The sequence below is a fragment of the Diplotaxodon limnothrissa genome, linkage group LG5 (genome assembly GCF_057381915.1).
Source record: "Diplotaxodon limnothrissa isolate DT_005_m linkage group LG5, D_limnothrissa_male_GT1.1, whole genome shotgun sequence".
In the NCBI taxonomy this organism is placed as follows: Eukaryota; Metazoa; Chordata; class Actinopteri; order Cichliformes; family Cichlidae; genus Diplotaxodon; species Diplotaxodon limnothrissa.
The window spans coordinates 33,854,081-33,874,979 of record NC_140600.1 but is presented as its reverse complement, the minus strand read 5'-3'; the positions used below and the strand labels follow the sequence as shown (position 1 = coordinate 33,874,979).

Sequence of the window (20,899 nt, the reverse complement as noted above, 5' to 3'; positions counted from 1 at the left end):
AACTGCAACTAAAGAAGAATTCTGGATTATTCTATTTATTTCATGTTGGACAACAGCGAGACAGTACAGTTTACATAAAGTGCAACATCCTAACAATGTAGGAGTCAGTCACTCACTTAAAAAGGGCTTGCTGTGGCCTTTTAATCAGTTTCAGTTCAAAGACCAAGGAAAGATGACAGTAGTCCACTTAACATGAGAAATCTGAGGTATCTGAGGTTACATTTAACAGTAACTTGTAAATTGGCTACAAAAATAAAAGAATAAATAAAGATTAACGGCACATATCCACTAGTTACAAAGGTTTTGTTTTCTCCATATCCCCTTTAATCAGTATGCTTCATCATCATATGGCAGTAACCAGGCACCACCTGCTGGCAGAAAACAGTACCTTTCACAAAAGAACTTGACACTGAGAGAACTGTGTAAAGTGATTTCCCGTTTTTAAATTGCTATAACTGACTTGTTGGCCTATAATATGTGAAACATATGTTAAATGCATCCCTCACGAATGATATCAAGTCATCTTGAGCCACAAACATGACATTCTTGTCATAAGGTAGAACCCACAATATGGGAACCTGACATTTATGTATCCTTTATTTATCCAGTTAAAAAGTCTAATTGACATTAAAAATTTATTTTTTTTAAAGAGAAATCGGACCAAGAGGATAGCAGAAATATAACCCCTTTGTAAATCCTGTTCACTAAAGTCTATTTAGTAATATAAGTAAAGACATTATAAAAAGCACATGGAAACATCAAGATTGGACACATTCACAGGGCTTCATCAAACCGTCATTAGGTATCAACAAACTAAAATGTGCTGAAAAGAACGGACACTGCAAAGCAAAGAAAAACACTGCTCCTGTAAACAGGCTCTAGCTACCGTCTAGTAGCTTGAAGACCCAAATACTGTCAAGACACACCTCAGCTTAGCAGTGTTGCCAATTTAGCGACTTTGTCGCTATATTTAGTGAGTTTTCAGACCCCTTAGCGACTTTTTTTTCTAAAGAAAGTCGCTAAAAAAATACGTGAAAGCGCGCATCGCTTTTACTCTCGACAAGCAGCGGGTGCTGTAACGCAGTCAGTTCTTCTTTTACTCTTATGCTGTTTTGTGGATCACAAGGTTTAAAACTACTTATAAACAAACAAACACACACAAACACACACACACACACACACACACACACACGCGCGCACACACACACACACACACACACACACACACACACAAAGTAACTCCACCAGAGTGCCTTTTTCGGGTCACTTTTGCCGGTCCAAGCCCGGGTAAAGGAGCAGGGTTGGAATTGTAACATTAAAAAAAACAATAATTGCTAAAATAAATTTAATTTGTAGTTCTAAATAAACTCTAAATGCATTTAGGACGTTTTTTTACTCACTTTATGTCTCTTCCACGATGTTATTTCTCTCTCCAACAACATAGGTGCAATTAGATTAGCATGATCAATTATGCAAAATAGGCGATGACGTCATTTAGCGACTTTTAGGACAACCAATAGCGATTTTCCTTACTGGGGAGTTGGCAACACTGCAGCTTAGGCCTCTACAGGCTTGGCGTTCTGATTCAGACGCCCAAGCACACCACAGCATTGAAGCTGCTCAGTGAGCAGCTCTTCAACAACTTTTACTGTTGGGTGGCTAATTGCTGAGTGAACCCAGCTGTGCACTGGCCACTCGGGGGAACTGGATGGCGGCCGAAGTCAGGCGAGAAGGAAAACGGGACACACTAAAACACATAACAAGTTTGCTAGGGCCGTAACAGTTACACGTTTATCTATGAAGTGAAACTGCAATGCTTCCATTATTTTATTTATATCTTGGTGCCTTGTTTTTAAACTCATGTATATATGACGTGTGTGTGTGTGTGTGTGTGTGTGTTTTAATGCAACTTCCGAAGGAAGGAAGGAATGAAATAAGTAACTATAGAAGTACTTAATATTAATTAAGAGTCCGGTTGATTAGAGGTGATAAAGTTAGATAATTTGTGCTTCTGTGATCTCCGTCACCTGCTGGAGGTATTGCTGTTGTAAAGACAGTTTCTTAAGATTGTGCTGATGTTACATATACATCCCTCTTCTCAGAGGCCTGACTGTAAAGGTACAAAGGACCAACACTAGCATTCACCACACTAGTTTCTCCAACAGGAGGAAGCTGCTTCTTGTTGCGGCCGGTATGATTTTTACTTCACAGTAGAAACAGCAAAGGGAGTTAACCAGAGTTGGGTGTCTTCTGTGAACTAAATTCACTTCATAGCACTTTTTTACTCTGCTGGAGCACTCAAAGTGCATTATACAACTTGCCTCATTCACACAGACACTTTTTTCCTATGCTTTTTCTACTTGAGTGCTTTCTTTCTAACCTTCACACACATTCATACTCCAATGGATGCATCAGAGATCAACTTGGAATTAGGATCTTGCTCAAGGATATCTGGCATGCCACCAACCTTCCAATTAGTAGATGACCTGCTCTACCTCCTGAGCTACAGCAACATATGTTTTCCCTGATATCTTTTCTATTTTTAAACATAGATCTACTGATAAATCATAAGCCTAAATGGCTTCATTACCACTAAATTACTACAAAATATGATTTTGAGGAATGTTTGAAACTACACATTACATGGTCAATAAAAGAGGAAAGAGCTTGACTTGTAACATTTTGCTGCAGTTCAAACACTAATATATTAATACTAAAGCCTTTTGATTTTAAACATATGAAGTAAGATGGAAATGCAGTCTTTTATGTTTTCTGTACCTGGAAATTTTCCATCTCTCTGCCATCTGATGTGACTGTCTTTAACTCTGTTATTGTAGCATTCAGGTGTCACACTGCACATTCACCTCAAGAGAGAGCTGTTTCATCATAATTCATACTAGTTGCAGTACACAGTTAACCTGGATATTTTGTGATTTGTGGAAAATAAATAAATGTAATCTTAAGATACTAGCAATGGCACTTCACATTTGTGTTGAAATGTTCAAACTGTCTTTCTTTCAAAATGCTTTGGATCCCTTTCCAGAATTTTAAAAAAGAGCAATTTTTAAACTATTTTTGCAACATCCACCATTTAAACAAAAATGACCACATTTTCCATTACATTTTATTTATTGGTTATATTATTTCCACATAGGTGTTTGTTCAGCTTCTTCCCAGGAGCTGTGGCTTGTCTTCACTCTGCAAAAAAAAGCAATATTGCTCTAAGGTTATTTAATCTACATACTGCAAACTCAAATGTTACAACAGACAATCAAATTAGTAAAAACTTTATGATTGTTAAACCTTGTGAATACCTCTGACATTCAGCATCATTGATGACTCCGCAGTGCCCAGTTTGTTCTGTATGGCAACTTTGTATTCCCCGTTGTCTTTGGGTCCCACTCTCAATATAAGCAAGGAGCAGACTCCACATACATTTGTGATGTGGTAGTTGGTGTTTGTGTTGAGGCTGATATTGTTCCAGTACCACGTAACACGTGGAGCTGGATCACCCTTAATGGCACAGCTCATGTAGCATTCATAACCTTGTGGGGCTGTACGCCTCTTCAGGGGAACAATAAATGAGGGAGGAGAATCGAAGATCCGGTGTTTTATCTCTGGCCTGTTTACTTGGAACTTTTCTGAAACAAAGAATTACAAAAAGTAATTATATTTTAACAAAAATAATAATTAAGTAGGGGAGACTGGGACACTTATGATAAGGGATGGTTAGTATTAATTAGTGAAATTTAAACATTATGTTGATTTCAAATCTGATTTCTTAGATTGAAGTAAAGGTTGTGATAAAAGTGTGTTATGCATTTATCTTTAATAACCATGGGTAATGAGCAGACACATTTAAGCTCACAGATGAGTCCATATTTATAGCTATCATGCACTTTCTTACTGTCAGTTTTGCCGTCTGTTATTGGCTGCCTGTGCATATTTTATTCTCGCTCACTCAGAGACCCCTGTTTCTTTCTTTGCTATTTTGTATTGAATACAGAAAAGGGCTTATTTAGCTTCTTAATTGACAATCTGATTAATATTTTTATACATTTGTGGCTCAAACCCCAGTCTAACAATGAATGAACGTCAGGGAAATCTAATAGTTTACTGTTTAAAGAAATCATCACTTTCTTGAGAACCTAGCTTAGCTTAGGAACAGTGATTTAGTTTGACAGTTTGCAAAATGATTGCAAGTTTTGTATTGTTTTCATGATAAAACTTGAAACACCTTTTTCCTTTTTGGTTTCAAATGCAGGGGACTCGGAATGTGGAGAAAGGCCCATGTCATTTTTAGCAAACACCCTGAAGTGATACTGCCGTCCAGGTAAAATGTTGACAACTGTGAATTTGTTGTTAAAGAGGTTGTCTGCCACTGTTCTCCAAGTCCGTTTGAAGGAGTCCCTCTTTGATACCATGTAGTGCAGCCTGTCATCCCTTTTTTCATCTGGAGAGGGAGTCCAGGACAGTGTCACTGTTCCTGGGATATTCTGTTCCAGCTCCACTGGACCTGGAGGTTTAGGATCATCTGGAGAAAAATTTAGAGATTTTAAAATACTGTTTACTGATATAGCAGGGCTAGGTTACTGATTTTCAGTCTAAATTGTACCCTTGATGGTTTGGACAGGAAATAGATTTTTGTACAGCTTCTGCCGGATACGCTTTGAATTAGAAAGATTTTCATTCAAGTAAAACTCCTAACACAGGTACAGCTAGCTGCAGCAATAAGCGTAGCTTGGGGAAAAAGGGATTTCTTGAAATAGGCAAAGTAAAAGGCAGAGAGAAAATTGGACTGGAGTATTTTGTTACAGTCACAGGATTATGGCTTTAAGCATTCCCTTATCTACAGTGTTGCATACCTTTAATGTGATCTTAAAGTAGTACAACCTATGTGGTACATTAAGTTATAAATACATGTATTCTGTTCCTACTTTAATCACATTGTATTTGCTAAAACATATGTTTCCGTGGTAGTATGAATACAAATAGAATCCAAGTCACCAAATTAAGTTATTATTCTGTACCGCAATTACCATGCAACTGTATCCAGCCAACTTACAGGATAAGTAGATTTCATAGTTTTACTCTAATTTGGCTACAATATATGGTCTTATTTAGCCTAACAATGACAAACCATTGCTATGGCTCTTGGACAGTTACCTGTAACTCTGATTTCAACATTGAAGCTTTCCTGGCCAACCATGTTCTTGACAGTAATGGTATAAATGCCAGTGTCCGTCCTCTCAGATGTAGGAATTAAGAGTTGAGATCCTTTATCAGAGTTGGTAATGGTTACATGCTTTGGTACTGGAATACCATCTTTTAACCAAAATATTTCAGGCATGGGAGACGCCTGTAGATGACAGCATAGGAGTCAAATTAATATATTGCTATATTAACTAACAGCATTGATTAGATTCTCACACAGTGAACAGAGTAAAAGCCTGTGGAATAATACCTCAAAGTTGATGTTGAGGCGAACAGTGTTTCCAGATTTCACCACCACAAAGGTCTTCATGTTGCGGTCTTTAAACCTTGGTTTGACTGTGAGGGATAGATTTAGAATACAATACAATTAAATTTGTAATTCATAAAGCTGCTGAGGGAGTTCTATATTTTGAATCTCTCTACTGTATTATGAGGACGTGCTCTGTGTATAGTTGACAAAAAGGGTATAATTAACCTTAATTCCATTGTTAGACCTCCCTTTTTTTAGTCATAATTCAGCTACACAGAAAACCTGTACTAGTAGTGAGAATAAAACTAACAATTAATAAGATGTTAAATGCACTCATTAGTTTTTCTTTTACAATTCTTCTTTGAGTTTGAACTACAGATTTAAATTGCTATGCTTGGTGATATGATGCATTTGAAGTGCAGTTTTTTTGTCCATGCTGGGCTTTATAATCCTATCAGATGTGTTTTCAGTCATAACCTGTCTTGTCACAACAATTCTCACCCGCCGTCTCGTATATCTACAGATATTAAATGGGTGTATAGCACACAAACATTATTTTTTGACAGCTGTAAGCTTTTTTGAGACAATTGTTCCTCTCTGTAGGTGTGTTGTATTAGAAGAAAAACTGCATATTTTCTTTGGCATTTTGTGAAAAATAAATATAAATATATCTCATTTTAGAAATAACCAATAACCAAACTATAAAAACTGCATTTCTTACCAGGAGGAGGCATAGCAATGATATAATTATCAAAGCTCTGAGGTTCTCCATCACCTCCATAATTGGTGGCAATTACTCTCACCCAGTATGTGGCCATTGCCTTAAGGCCAAGCACAGTGTAGGATGTTAGAGTAATTGGGGTGGTATTACAGCGGGTCCATTCAAGGCTCTCTATTGGTCTGATCTCCACATAATACCCTTGGGCTTCATCTTCTACCCCTTGCACTTCCTTAGGTTTAGTCCAAGCCAGCGAAAATGTCATGTAATTGGAAGATGTTAATTTAAGGTCTGTGACTTTGCCTGGGGGTTCTGCAATAACAGTAAGGTGAGAATGAAGCTTTTATATTACACGACAGAGAGAATTATATTTACTTTAAAGAATGACTTTCATGACTGAAAAATCCCCCCAAATACAGTAAAACATAAGTCTGTGTGATTAACTTACTCATTGGATCTCTTGCAATAACTGTGTCACATGGAATGCTGGGATCTCCAGCACCAGACAGGTTGACAGCTGACACTCGAAATTCATATGCTGCTCCTTCAAATACGTCTTTAACTGCATACTTTGTATCTATAGACAACAGAAGGAGCAATTATATCAATACAAATCTGCACTGATGTGTACAGGTACATCACAAGCATTTATTTTTACTCTTGAGCTAAATGTCCTGCACCTCAGCATTTAAGTTGTATACCTGTAATTGGCCCCTTTTGATTTACAAGGCTCCAGTAATTGGTGCCTTTCTTGTTCTTTTCCAAATTGTATCCCACTATTTTGGTTCCTCCAGTGTCACATGGAGGACTCCATGCCAGATTAATGCAGTCTTTAAAGGCACTGACCACTTTGGGTACAGCTGGTGGTCCAGGATAACCTGCGGGGGATATATGACACAGAAAAGTGAAAGTGAGTTAATTAATCAATGTTGCCATGCCATGTTTCTCAACATTACTTTTATTATTTCCGTCATCCATAATTAGCAGGTGGCTGAAAACTAAAGAATGTGTAAATGGAAGGGTATTTATTAGACACATAAATTCAGAGACAGTGTTTTTAATATATTTAACATAGCTTTGTATATATTCTTTATGGATTTCTTTTAACTTCTCCCAAAACATTTTATTAGCGGCTAGTCAGGGTTTTACTGCAATAAACAAAGTGTTTCCACCTGGATACTAAAAAGACATGCCTTGTAATACTTCCTTCTAAACTGAACAAAGAAAAAGTAATGAAGAAGAAGGCATTAACTGAAAACTTACGTAATACACCAGCTGGTATGTCCTCTGTCTGCAGGTAGTCACTGATACCTTCTGCAGTCTTTGCTCTAATCCGGTAGCAGTATCTCCTTCCAGGGTCCACATCTGAATCTTTGAAACTTGGGCTGTTGCCGGGTATCTCACCAAGACTTGTCCATTTATTTCGGCCTACTTGTTGTCGCTCTATGATGTAGTTTGCGATCGGACATCCGCCATTGTCTTTTGGTGGTTTCCATTTGAATTCAACAGATGTCACAGCACTTTCCATAATGTCCACAGGCCCTTGTGGAGGGGTTGGTTTGTCTGTTGACAACATGACAAGAAATGCGTCAGAGGCATTTATCTTTGCACATTCTACATTTTGCCATACCGTTTTTGTTCAACTAGCAACCAGGGCATTTTTTAAAATGTACTTAAGTTGCTTAAGGCCTTTATTTGACGCACGGTCATTTTACAAGCAGGGATTTATTTCTATGACTGTCTTTTAAGGTAATAAATGGATATTTTCATGTTGAAAGCCTCAATCCAGTACACTTCTGTTGGCCATGCTGGAATTCATGCATTATGGTAATTAGACTGTAGTGAATAATTGCACAGGTTTCTCTGTAGACAGGCTCTGCTCTTAAAGCAATATCTCCATTCTTGCATGGGGATGGGCCTCAAACCAGCTACCAACTAAATTATTCACTATTCACACCACTACGAACAATATAATTTGTGCTTTATTTACTTAATTTATAAAGTAAATAAAGCACAACATAAGCAAACAAACTGTAAATATAATAGAGAACCAACTTAGAACAGGTCATTATGCCAGATAATATGTAACAATTAAGCTAATGTCTGTAATTTTTGCTATTACAAAGTCATAATTTCCTAAACATACTCCTCTAATTGCTGTATTCATCTCCGGAAAATTAAAAGCATTATCATTTCAGTGGCGATAAAAGCCTTTGTTTATTTATTCATAGGGCTTTTTTTGTGAAACATTTGCCAGTATACCACTTGCACGCTCAAGTAGAAAATGTTATTTTTCCACAGCCTGTTTATGTCTAACATGTCCTCGGCTGTTATCACAGAAACTGCCAAATTATATCTGAGGAAAACTCACCCAGTACAATAAGTTTGGATATTGCCTCTGTTGTACCGAATTCATTTTTTATTTTGATTTTCACCTCTCCACTGTCTTTTCTTTGACACTTAATAAGGCGTAGTTGACTCTCAGAATCAGACGTTTCAATCTTCACATTGAGGGCTGGCAGCAGCTCATCGTCATTCTTGTACCACTGTATAGTCATTGGTGCTTGGCCTGAGAATGGCAGCTTCCATTCAGCATTTTCGCCTGCCTTTATAATGACTGGCTTTGTGAAATTTCCTAGTGCATCAGGGTCCATTTTTGGTGGATCTTTAGTATAGGAGAGACGGGAAAAAGTGTTTTATTTAAACATTGAGAACTTTTTTTTTAAAAGTGTTATTATATTATTTGTAGTGCTGTCAGTGTTAATCTTGTTAAAATGTCGTCAACGCCATAACCGCGTTGACACTGTGCAGCCCCACACACGGGGCGATCCGCGGTAACTCACTAACAGAGATTTGCCGTGTTAATGTGGTTATGGTGTTAACGTCATTTTAACGAGATTGACACTGACAGCACTAATTATTTGATATGTTTTGCCGTGCTACAGCCATGTTACTCATTTTATTCTGACCTTGAATACTAAGTGTTGCTTCTGATTTACGTCCTTCAGCTTCAAAGCGGTACACAGCTGCATCATCTTTTTTACAGCAATCAACTATCAGCCTGTGAAAGGCTCCATCTTTGATAATTGTTACCCCATCTTCATTTGTTAGCTAGACAAATAAGTAAATAAACAGTAAAAAAGTGATTAACTATATAAAATGTTAGTTATTTGTAGAAAAACAACAAAGTCGTAGTTATAGTAATTTCCATATACAGTGAATTGTGGCAATTTGTTACACTCCTGTTTTACTCCTTTGACTTACCAGTTTCCCATTTTTGTACCAGTGCCCCTCTGACGTCTCACTGCTTAGTTTGCAAGACATCTCCACCCGTTCTCCAATATTGGCATTCGTATCTGATAGCCCACTGACAAATTGAACACCTCGATCTACATGTGAAAATGTAAAAAATAATCACGTTATATAACAAATTATTGATTTGATTATTTTTAAAATGACACATCAGTAGCAAATTACAATAGAGATAAAACTGAAAGCACATAAGCGCACAATTTAATTTAAAAATCCTTGTCATTACAGTATGCACTTTCTTGTGGACAGCAGATGGGATTGGGAAATATGTATGATGATTATCTTTCACTAAAAATTGAACCACATTCACTTTTGTCCATTTTCTCCCTCTGGAATAGAAATGATACTTAAGCCTCAAACATTATATCTGATCGAACCTTTAGTGGAGTCATCCTGAAACACTGATTGAAAATGGGCTGATATTGCCAAGTTACAAGTATTTGCAGATACTAACCCTTGAGAATAGCTGAGCTAAATCTTTGACATTATAATAATCTGTAATCTGAGCATACATTATTCAGTCTTTAAACCATGTTGTATGGAGTTTTACCTAAGGCAGTGTCAGGAACCAAAGGCCCAGTTTGTGATTGCTTCTTCTTACTCGCATCATCTTTTGTATCTTTATCATCTTCTTCGCTTCTTAAGTGGTTCTTATCATCTCCATCAGTTCCATCACCATCCCTGTCACTAGAACCATCGCCAATTTTACCACTGGAACCATCCCCAGCCCCTAAACCATCTCTTCCATCACCCCCATCTTTCGCATCTCCGAGTGTGTTTGCAGCTTTCTTTTCAGCAAGTGCTCGATTGACTGCCTCCAAGTCATCTTTCTCTTTTGAAATCTTTGCCTTGTCCAAGCCTTGGTTAGACAGGTTATCATGTCCAATGGTTTTGGTTCCCTTGCGACCTTTCCGACCATGTGGATCCTCTGAGTTATAGTTGACACACATAGAGAGAACAGTTATTTCAGTCAAAAGGTTTGACTAAAATATAAATGATGAGCAAAACAGGTTCAATAATATCATGACTATCAAACAGTCAAGACTATTTGTCTTTGTATTACACCATTTGCATTTTTATTTATTATTGTACTTTGTGAGTACAAAAAAGAAAAATGTCCCACCTTCCACCATGAGAGAGGCCCTGCTGGAAGCAATACCAGCAATGGCATAATATGCTCCCTTATCTGCAATTTCACAATCTTTTACTCTTAATGTGTGAGTTAGTTTGTCCTCTGAGACAGTGATCTCATATTTGTCCCCATGTTCAAGTGAGGAGTCTTCTCTTGACCAAGTAATTCTGTTGAGTGGTGTTGACAAGACGCACTGAAATACAGCGTCCTCACTTTCAACAGCCTTAGCATCCTTAATCTTGTCTACAAACTCCACTGCAGGCACTAAGAGAGGAAAAAAGGTAGATTTTGAAACCCAAGATGATCTCATTTCCAAAATATAAATGTACTTGATTTGTTTTATAAACTTTAAGAGTAGTTTTACTTGCCTCTGAAGTCAGTTGTAAGAACATTTGCCTCTTCGACATCAACCTGGTAAAATCCAGCATCTTCTGGCTGAGGGTCTTTAATGCTAAATATATAATTTGTTCCTTTTTTCCTAAGGCTATGTTTTGAATTTTCATCATCTGCATAAGGAACCATTACGCCATCCTTTTGAGACAGAAGTAGTAACATTATTATTTATGTATTTATTTTCATTATTAAATTATTATTTAGCAAGTTTAATTAAAAATTATTATTATTTTTTGCTGTTTTAGAATGCTTTTAAATTCACCTTGTATAAGTTAACTGCACTATTGGGATCCCATAGCTGCATGTCAAATCCAAATTCAGCTTTTCCGTTTGGTTTCACTTCAATTTGTTTCACATTTTCCAGCTGCTCTACAACCTATAAAGGAAAGATAACAAGTTTTATCTAATGTATGTGTCTGCAAGTGTTGTTTTAAACTTTACTGCTTAAATAATCACGTTTTGAAAAAATGGAAGGAAGGAATTAAATCAGAAACATTTAAAATAACCAAGCAGACTTTAGCAGGATGAACTACCAGGGTTTAAAGTAAAGCTCAAGATGCAAGTCAACCTTCTTCCTTGGTTAAACTCAGTAACGTTGGTTCAGGATACAAAATCCAGAATTCATGTGTAACTGTTAATTTATACAGTACCTTTGCCTGTTCGTCTGCCCTTTCCTTCTTCATCTGGTTCAATCTCTTCAACATCCACCGAAAGTCAGTAACCCCAAATTCAAAGCAGATTTTTTCATAATCTTTCTTTGGTGCACTTATAAGCAGTTCCCAGAGTTTAGGATCAATTTCTCCCTCTTTCCGTGGTGGGAGTTGCTTTTTCCTAGTGACAACAACACTAAAAAAGGGCATTGGAGGCCATTACAACACGCAGAACACATTTTGAATAATTTGACTTTGATGTGAACTTACGTTTTCTTGAGCATTGATCTAAAATCCTGTGGTCCAAGCTGACTTCCTGAAAGACATTTTGACTTAAATTTAAAATAAAATTCTGCCATCTGGACACTTTTTTCACTTTGTGGTATTTTTTTCCAAATCTAATTGTGAAGGATTCTTATAAGGCTCTGTCAAGTTTTTGTTTAAATTTTACTATTTTGCAATAAAAAAGAAACAAATCTTTGCTATAGAAGTAAAATTTTGCAAAGAATAAATATGCTAAAAGTCTGTAATTCTAAAAAGAAACTTGTGGATTGGACGCTATTAGAAAGAGTAAACCACTTCATGTTAAAGTATGCTTTCTTACCTCCCTGGCTCTTCTTCCTGAAGCCGGCTTCATACATGCATGAAAACCACAATAGAACAAGAAGTCATTAATTACCAGACATGGTATATTGTAAAGTTGTTTAACTCAGTTTTTATTGTTAACTATAAAGCTCACCTGCAATGACATTGAGAGTGGTGGTGCAGACAGCTTTTCCGTATTCATTGGTGGCAAAGCACTTGTAAGTGTCTGCTTGGTCTGGATTGATGTTGATTATCTGACAAAAAATGATTCTCACGTGAAATATGTAAATATTTGACAACAGTGGAATCAATATCTGAGTCTATCTCCCAAAAAAAGTTAAACTTGGTTATGGAGCTTTAACACCATATGTCATGGTTTGGGGTCTATGACCAAGCTTTTTGGGTTTTCCTTTTGGTTCATGACCCTTTGCTTTATTAGGATATTTTAGGCTTGAGGTTATCTCTCGTTTATTTCTTCCATCGCATTATGAAGATGTTTTAAGTTCGAGTTTATTATCAGTCTGTCATGTCTTCTGTGTATGTTTCTCCAGTCGTGTCTGTGTTTGGTCTCGCTCCCTCTCTTCCTCGCTTCCATGTTTCCCTCTTGTTGTCTCCTCCCTTCATCTTCCCAGTCCGTCTTGTTCCTATGTGCGTTCTTTCCTCCTGTGTCAAGTGCGTGTCTCAGTCTGCATCCTAGTGTGTTTCCTATTTTATTTTGACAGTCTCTCGTCCCGTGTTCAGTGTGTTTAGTGTTGCTTCCCCTGTGTGGTTATGTCTATTTTTCCCAGCCATATTTCTGTTTCCACTCTCCTTAATCACCCTCTGTTTTTTCTTTGTACCCTGTCAGGTTGCCTGCATTTCATGCTCCATGTTCCAGGTTTCCATGTCCAGGTCTCATTTTCCGTAATCCCTGTGTTTAGTGTTTAGCTTTAGTTCGCTCAGTTTAGTTTATTAGTTAAATCTTGGTTAAGTTTTCGTTTGACTTCTATTTGTATTTTCATTCAGCCTAAATAAAAGGCTCCCCTTTTGTTTAAACCCACTCATATTTTCAAGTGTCCACGTTTGGGTCCTTATCCTCTCGCCACACAGTCTGCAGCTGCAGGCCCGTGACACCTACAATTACTACAAGCTTACCTCAATCTAAAAGTAAATGCATATTGTACACTTAGTTACAACTGTTGTTTTAATTGTTAATGAATATTCAAAAAAGAATTTCATGACTTCAAAAATGTTTAGCTTGAAAAATTAAAGTTGGGAAATTATCATTAGCCCAATCCTTTTATTTTGTTCTTACCTCAAGAATGTGTTCTCGAGCTCTTTCATCATATCTAGTCTTGTACTTTTCTGGGTCATCTATTTCACCTTTATTACGCCCCCATGTCACAGTTGGTGCTGGCTCTCCACTAACCATAGCTTTGAAAAAGGTTTTTTTACCTGAAATAATCAAATCATGACAGTGATGCAGGTGTTAATAATTATGCTCTATGGTTATTGTCAGTTTCACTGGCTATGGTTGTTTTTCTACCTTCTTGGACAGTCACAGCAATTGGTTTGCGGGTAAAGTCGGGGGTCGATTTCCCTGGTGGCAGTTGCTCCACAGTCTGAGTGATCATAACCCCAGGAACCCTGGACCTTTTCTTGATAGCCACTGTCAAGGGAAGGTTTAGTGTTTAACAGCATAGCTGGTTGATGCTATGAATGTAAACATGAACAGGAAGCCCGCTACCAACAGAAAAACATAGATGTTACAAATGCATGTGTCTGCAGAGTATATATTATTTAGAACAGTTGCAGTTTCACACTGGAATTTCACAAGAGGTCACCATTTCCTTACTTTTCTTAACATTACAGCTAGGTCATGGCAAGATCTTGAAATATGTTAAACTCTATTGACTAAGCTGAAGTTTGGATTAAATTCTACACATTTTTTGTTGTTTAATTAATTTAATGTATTAATTTAATGTAATTTTTTGGTTAAATGCTTAATTTATGTATAGATTTTTGGAGGACTTTGATTTTAAAATTAGATGGTTTTAACCTGTCAGCATGATACTTTTTCATTTATTTTTATTTCTTTTTATTTTAACCAAAAAAGTGACTTGGACAAGTTGTAAGTGTGTCTATTTAAGAAGTCATTATAGAGTTGTAAAGTCAGTAGATCAAAACTAAGTTTTAGGACCTGTTACTGTATTAAACACTAACTGTGTTCTTTGTGAGAACAAAAAAGACACATAGCATATTTTTCAGGGTTTTCTGTTTGTTTTTTTGCTCTTATCCAAAATTCCAATCATATAGACATGTTATAGAGCACTAAGTTTATTTAACTTATTGCTGGTTTTAGATAAATGCATGGTGTTCAGCTCAGCTGCATTAAGTACTCTGGGGCTTGTACATTTAGTACGTGTTTACTACTACATTTATATTAACATAATTCAGCATATATAATCCAATCTGTCTGAGCGTCATTGTAATATATTTTTTAAATATATCATATTAAACCATACTTTTGTTACCAAACTATGCCAGAGTTAAATATGGAGATACCAATCATATTCAGATTTATTCAGTGAGGAGGAAATAAACAAAACAAAACAAAAAAACCCAAAACAAATCTGATCAGACATGGAGTATCCAGGGATAACTTCTTTGGTCATGCCTTCTGTGAGTCACTTTGAGATTGTCTACTCTGCTTATTTTTTTTCTGTGGCCTTAACATAGTTTGAGGGCATTTATTTAATATTCATCAAACTGTATGTGTAATCTGTCAATGGGTTGATGCACATGCTTATATCATCTGGACACAAGCACGATTCTTATGACCTTGTTACTGAAGCATCGATTTAGACATAATCTAGCAGGAGAGCATTTTTGCTTTTTTTCTGCATAGCAATTACTACATGAAGAATTTTTTGGATTTTTGGCAGCAGGAACCTTGGCAGGAACACATTCGGTAAGAATTTGTTGACTGTATAAAGTAGATATTCCTGCTGTAAACCCAGCTAAACCATATGCTTACTTTTTATAATGTCCATTCATTTATTTTTTTTATTTTCATCTTTACAAGTAAAATCACAGTGAACGTGTATGTCAGTTTGTTTCAATACTGTAGACTCTGCAGATTATCCTCCTTGTGAAGAAGAAAACTAAAATATCTCATTTATGAGGCATCCTTTTTGATTTAATAATCCCTAAAATGTCTTTAGAGCTAGATAGGAGTCCAGCTGTGATGTAAACGGGTTATTATAGAGCCATAGGCCCTGGGCAGTGGACCCCCCCCCCCCCCCCCCCCCCCCCCCCACACACACACACACACACAAATTATTCAGTGTGAGAATAGCAGACTGTACGGCAGTGCAGAAAGAATTATTAATCCTAATTGTTATTCATATAATTTTTCCAAAATTAAATATGTGTCATAACCATAGGGAATTCTTCATTAAACAGTAAATGCATAGCATTGGAGTGAACACAAAAATGGTCAGTTCAGTTCAGATACAGGTGACAATGAAGAATGACACCATGTTAAACATCAAAAGAGATAAATATATGCATAAAATAACGATAGACATCATTTACACGATTCTCCAGTTTTTTAGTAGATTTGCCTGCAGTTGCCATGAGAGAAAGTGTGCTCCGAGTCCTTTTTTGCAACATTTGTTTTCTCAGTTCATTTTTATCCTGGATAGAAGCAGAAATGCCTGCTCTCTGTTATAGCTACCCACAGGCAGAATCAGCAACGACTGCAGCACAACAGTAATATTTGAAAACATTTATTGCAGTCTGTAGTTTAGAATTATCTTGAGTAATCCAGCTGGGGTTTTATTATCTCCAGGCTTGATGAATGATCTAAACTGAATTAGCTGATCACCCAAGGTGTGATGTAGGTCAGATGGATGTGCAGCCGACAAAATGTTGTAAGAACAGTGAGCTTGTCAACTGTGAAACACTGGTATACTACAAAGCTGGCCCATTAATGATTTCAGTCTCATCTGGCTCTGTTTTATTAGGGAATAGCTGTTCATAGTTTGTATTTGATGTTTCACATTAGCAAGTCAATGAGAGTTAAGAAGTCTGATCCTGAATGATAGTTAATCCTACTTATGGGTACAAATAAAGGAACCTAAACCTCCATCCCTTTATTTCCCATGGTAGACTTGCTAGACTCAGCAGCTGTCGCTGTTTTTATAGAAGCTAGAAATATATAATATAATATATAATATCACATTTTTCATACTTACCGAAGGCTTTTGGGTCCTGGTTTGTTTTTGAACTCATGGCGATGTTTGATTGTTGATTATCAGATCAGAGGTGCGATCCTTGTGTGGCTAAAGTACAAAGAAAGACTGTCACTGTTAACTAATGCTGTCATTATAATCAAAGCTGATTTTATTAGTATTAAAAAGCCTTACATCTACTCACCAGCCACTTCATTACACTTCATTCGTTACACCTGTTCAACTGCTTGTTAATGGAAATATCTAATCAGCCAATCACATAGCAGGAAGCCAGTGCATTTAGGTATGTTGAAATGGTCAAGACAACCAAGTGAAGTTCAAACTAAGCATCAGAATGGGGGGAAAAAGGGTGACTGAAGTGACTTTGAATATGGCACGATTGTTGGTACCAGACACGCTGGTCTGAGTGTTTCAGAAATTATTTACAGAGAATGGTTCAAAAAGAGAAAAGTGACCTTCGGTTTTCTAGGTGAAAATGCCTTTTGATGCTAGAGGTCAGAGGAGAATGGCCAGAGTGTTTCAAACAATTGAACATTGTATAAAAACACCCCATCCTTGCTGAGTATTGTCACTGAGCAAATCCAGCCATTTATGGCCACTGTGTACACATCTTTTGGAAGCTACTTCTAGCCAGGTGTCGTGTCACAAAGCTTAAATTATTTCAAACTGGTTTCTTAAACATGACAATGAGTTCACTGTACTTAAATAGCTTCCACAGTCACCATATCTCAATCCAGCAGAGCAGGTTTAGGATGTGCTGGAATAGGAGATTTGCATGGATTTGCACCAACTCTGTGATGCTATCGTGTCAACATGAGCCAAACTCAGTTCTAGCAAGATGTAACTAATGATGTAATGGGTGAGTGGATGTTATGTTTATGCATTTTATACAAATTTAGCCTTGAATAATAATGAAAGAAAATTGCTGCATGTTGACATGATAAAAAAGGTCCAGTTTTCAGTACTCATACTTCATATTGTCCATATATGACCAAATTCATCCTTTATGTATTTTATTATGTTTCCCTTATATCTACATAATCAGCAGTTTGCAGGAAACTTGAACAAAGTTTTTTTTATCAGTTATTTGTTTATCTATTTATTTTTTGCAGGTAAGTAGTTTCTTTAGCTGAGATTATTAAATACATTTCATAAAGGAAACATCTAGAAAAAAATATAGTATTTCTTTACTGCAGCAAAAATTATGAGAAGTCTTAATATTTTTTTTTCTTTTGCAGTCAGTTATAGTGAGTCTCACTTAACCATTCTTTTCTAGTAGCTGCTAGTGTTGCAAGAATCAAGGGCACCTAGAAACAGAGCCATGGGCAACTAGAGTTTGAGAAATCCTGCCTTCAAGCATCTTCTCATGTATCATTAAACTGGGAATTCCTTGACTTCCTTGACGCGTGACTTGTGCAGACAGTTGGAGACATGCTGGGACACTGTAAATGGGGAATGTGAAATCCCACCTAGTGACTCACTCCACCCAACTGCCCGTGGAGTCAGGTGGCTGTGCCAACAATTTAACTGCTCAGGATCCAAACATAGAAGAGAGCTCAGTGTGTTTATATCAAAGTGATAAGGCGATGAAGTAACCTGTATATCTTTTTTTTATGCCATCAATGCTTAAAACTGCTCTTTAGCTTTATAATACTCCTTAGGGATATCTCTATGTAGGCTCTTAGTCATCCAGGTCATAATAGCATCAAAAGAGGATGACTGCACTTCTTTAAGTCTAATTTAAAAATAAACTTCAGGTTCAGTACACTGAACTTTTCTTAAGTGAAAAGTGGAACCTTAAATAACAGTGGATAGTAAACCAAAGATATGTTTCGTATAGGTTATTTTTAATCTTTAAGTTAGTTAAGTAATTATTTTAATGGCTATAGAGCTGAGAGGCTTTTAATTAGAACAAAATGGACCTTATATCAAGATTATGGCCATAAGGCTTTTTTATGCAGTGTTTTATTTTTAGGACCATAAAAGAGACACTGAAAATGTGAGAAAAAAAAAGCATATCTGACCTTCATCTACAACCCAGAAAAAAAGCTTAAGCTTTGATGTGTCACAGTGTCTGTAGTTCAGACCTAGTTTATAGGTTCAGTCTTTTGTAAGTCATGGGAAGCCAAATGGGAAAGTCACACAGTTAAATGTCATTCATTGTTGAGATCTTAAATGTTTGGACTGATCTCAAAAGGTCAATTAATGTTTTTCCTTTTCATAGAATTGTTGTAGAAATTGATTTTTTGACTGTATTGCATTAAAGGTTGTACTACCACACAAGAAGATAACATTGCAGAAAGATATCACTTTGATATAGCAATTTTGGTAATATACAACCAAGTCATAAAATCTCCAGGATCTTTGTCTTCTGTTTTTCTGTTTTCAGTATTATTTGACTTCTATAGCAACTGAAAATGTCTTGATGATTTTCTTTATTAAATTATGTTTGGGAAATTATTATAGGTGTAAATTTACAGGATACTCATTTACTAGAACTAGACTGCACTTTCAGTCCTAATATAGGTCTTATCAAATAATACCTTTTTGGTGTGCCATTGTTATAAAATAGTACTAAAAGTCTTGCCGAATTTGCTTGGTTGTCAAAAGCACTGCATAAGAATTTCAGTCAAACCTCATGTTTAAAATATTAGTTTAGCAGTTCTTTTGGGACACTCATTAAAATTACTAACACACATTTTTTCTAATAACATAAGTTGTACTCACTTTTTGTTTTTTGTCGTCTCTGATCAGTTATCCGCCTTCAACTTGTGCTCTTCTCACTACCCAATATTTCAAAGGGGACACTCCTTTTTGTTCGGTGATAAACGTTTGGAGCACATAGAAACCCTTACATGGATAGTTGGTAAAAATCCATATTACAACGCTGGTAAAGGCTCGAGGCTCATCTTACGCATCTCTATGAAAGCGATCACTTTGCAGTTGTCACTGGAAATACATTATGACTGTTCATTCAATCTGGCATAGGAGATTCTGAGTCAACACTTTTCAAACATTACTGTTGAGAACATAAAAATCCCATCAGCACTGTATATTAATATGAAGATTTAAATTGCACCAGATTCAAATAAAACTAAGATGGATTCCAGCATATTCTCATTAATTACAATTACATTAGGAATGGTTATTACCATACTCCATGGTTCGAGGTTCAGACTTATAATGCCTATAATTTCATTTTATAGGCAAACTATCTAACTTAAAGGTTTTGACTGGCAGCTTCACGAGGTCTATAGTCATATGATCACTGTACTATGGACTTTATTGGTCAATAAACATTAACATGAGACATTTTATTTGGTAAAATAATCTCTAATTGAAATGAACAGATTGACTGTTCCAATAGACCGCTAAATGTATCAGCAGAAATTCTCACAGCATGCCTTTGGTATTTGGGAGGTCACACTGTGTCTGCTTTGGCATTATGGAAAGGTGGTTGCTCGTGGTGTTGGTGGTATGTTGGACTCTGTGTACTGAGCAGTGGTTAGCAGTCAGAGGTTAAACAAGCATGGCATATCAGCGCAGTTAGAATAGTTACTCTGACCTTTTTAAAGTAAATGACTCAACTGCAAGAAAACTCTGATGACATCAGGAATATCACCACTGAGCTGACAATGGAAGGAAATGCGGTAAGGACTTTTACATAATCTAGTAGACATTTACACAATTTCCTTAGGGATTAATACAGTATTCTGATTGTGAGACTGTGTTAATATAAGATCATTGCTGCATTATTTTACTCTATTCAGTAACTATACACTGCTAAATGAACAGGTTAGATCTAGTACAGTAACTATTCTGATTGTCAACATGGACTTCTTTCATAGTAGCTTTACAACACTAGATAAAATGCAAATCGATGTCTTTTTATTTAGATCTACATGAATAAGTATGTAAAGGAAATGGATATGTGGGAATGAAATAAAATGCACACTTGGATCATAGGTGCTTGATGTAGAACTGTGACGTGCATGTTGTCATGGGCTCATAAATTGGAGCCATGTGGTGCTTGAAACCCATGCAATGCTTTGTATCAGTGAAAAATAGAAAAAGTTCTCAATAAAACAAGAATAAGTGAGAAGGCAGAACACTGAGTACACATCAGTTTGTTGATTTATTGCGGTTACAATTTGACAGATGTTTTTATACTGAAGATTGCCACTTCACTCATTTTAATAGTTATTATTACCAGTGACAGGGTAACAATTGTAGATATTGCACTTCAGACACATCAAATGAGTTTGCATTAAAGCTCTTTTTTTTTCTTCCCACACTTTGTATTGAAAGTATACTATTTCTGTTATATAGCAAACCAAAAAATTCATTTTATTTCTGTATTTTCCACAGGATCTCAGTAAGAAGAAAAGCTCCACAAAGGTTTGTTGCCAA

At 36.4% G+C, this 20,899-nt stretch overlaps 1 protein-coding gene across 1 annotated transcript; it reads right to left on the bottom strand.

Moving 5' to 3' along the window:
• Positions 1 to 3,297: 3,297 nt before the first annotated feature.
• On the bottom strand, positions 3,298 to 16,529 carry LOC146632689 (immunoglobulin-like and fibronectin type III domain-containing protein 1). Its single transcript, XM_085353547.1, has 22 exons — positions 16,493 to 16,529; positions 13,780 to 13,902; positions 13,549 to 13,688; positions 12,409 to 12,508; positions 12,274 to 12,300; positions 11,940 to 11,985; positions 11,670 to 11,865; positions 11,282 to 11,395; positions 10,995 to 11,157; positions 10,618 to 10,890; positions 10,045 to 10,422; positions 9,447 to 9,571; positions 9,152 to 9,293; positions 8,554 to 8,847; positions 7,446 to 7,745; positions 6,884 to 7,060; positions 6,631 to 6,759; positions 6,186 to 6,494; positions 5,465 to 5,550; positions 5,167 to 5,359; positions 4,238 to 4,534; positions 3,298 to 3,641 (listed from the first exon to the last, which is right to left on the bottom strand). The coding sequence occupies exons 1-22, from the start codon at positions 16,527 to 16,529 to the stop codon at positions 3,298 to 3,300; spliced, it is 3,993 nt and encodes a 1,330-aa protein (XP_085209673.1).
• Between the last annotated feature and the right edge of the window lie 4,370 nt (positions 16,530 to 20,899).

Bases quoted from the DNA above. Each gene is read 5' to 3' on its own strand.
- LOC146632689 (XM_085353547.1), bottom strand. From the start codon at position 16,529: ATGAGTTCAAAAACAAACCAGGACCCAAAAGCCTTCG. The intron at 6,760-6,883 runs GTATACAACTTA...TGTTGTCTATAG, and splicing joins TCAAAAGGGGCCAATTACAG to ATACAAAGTATGCAGTTAAA. The intron at 5,360-5,464 runs GTATTATTCCAC...TGTCATCTACAG, and splicing joins GCCTCAACATCAACTTTGAG to GCGTCTCCCATGCCTGAAAT.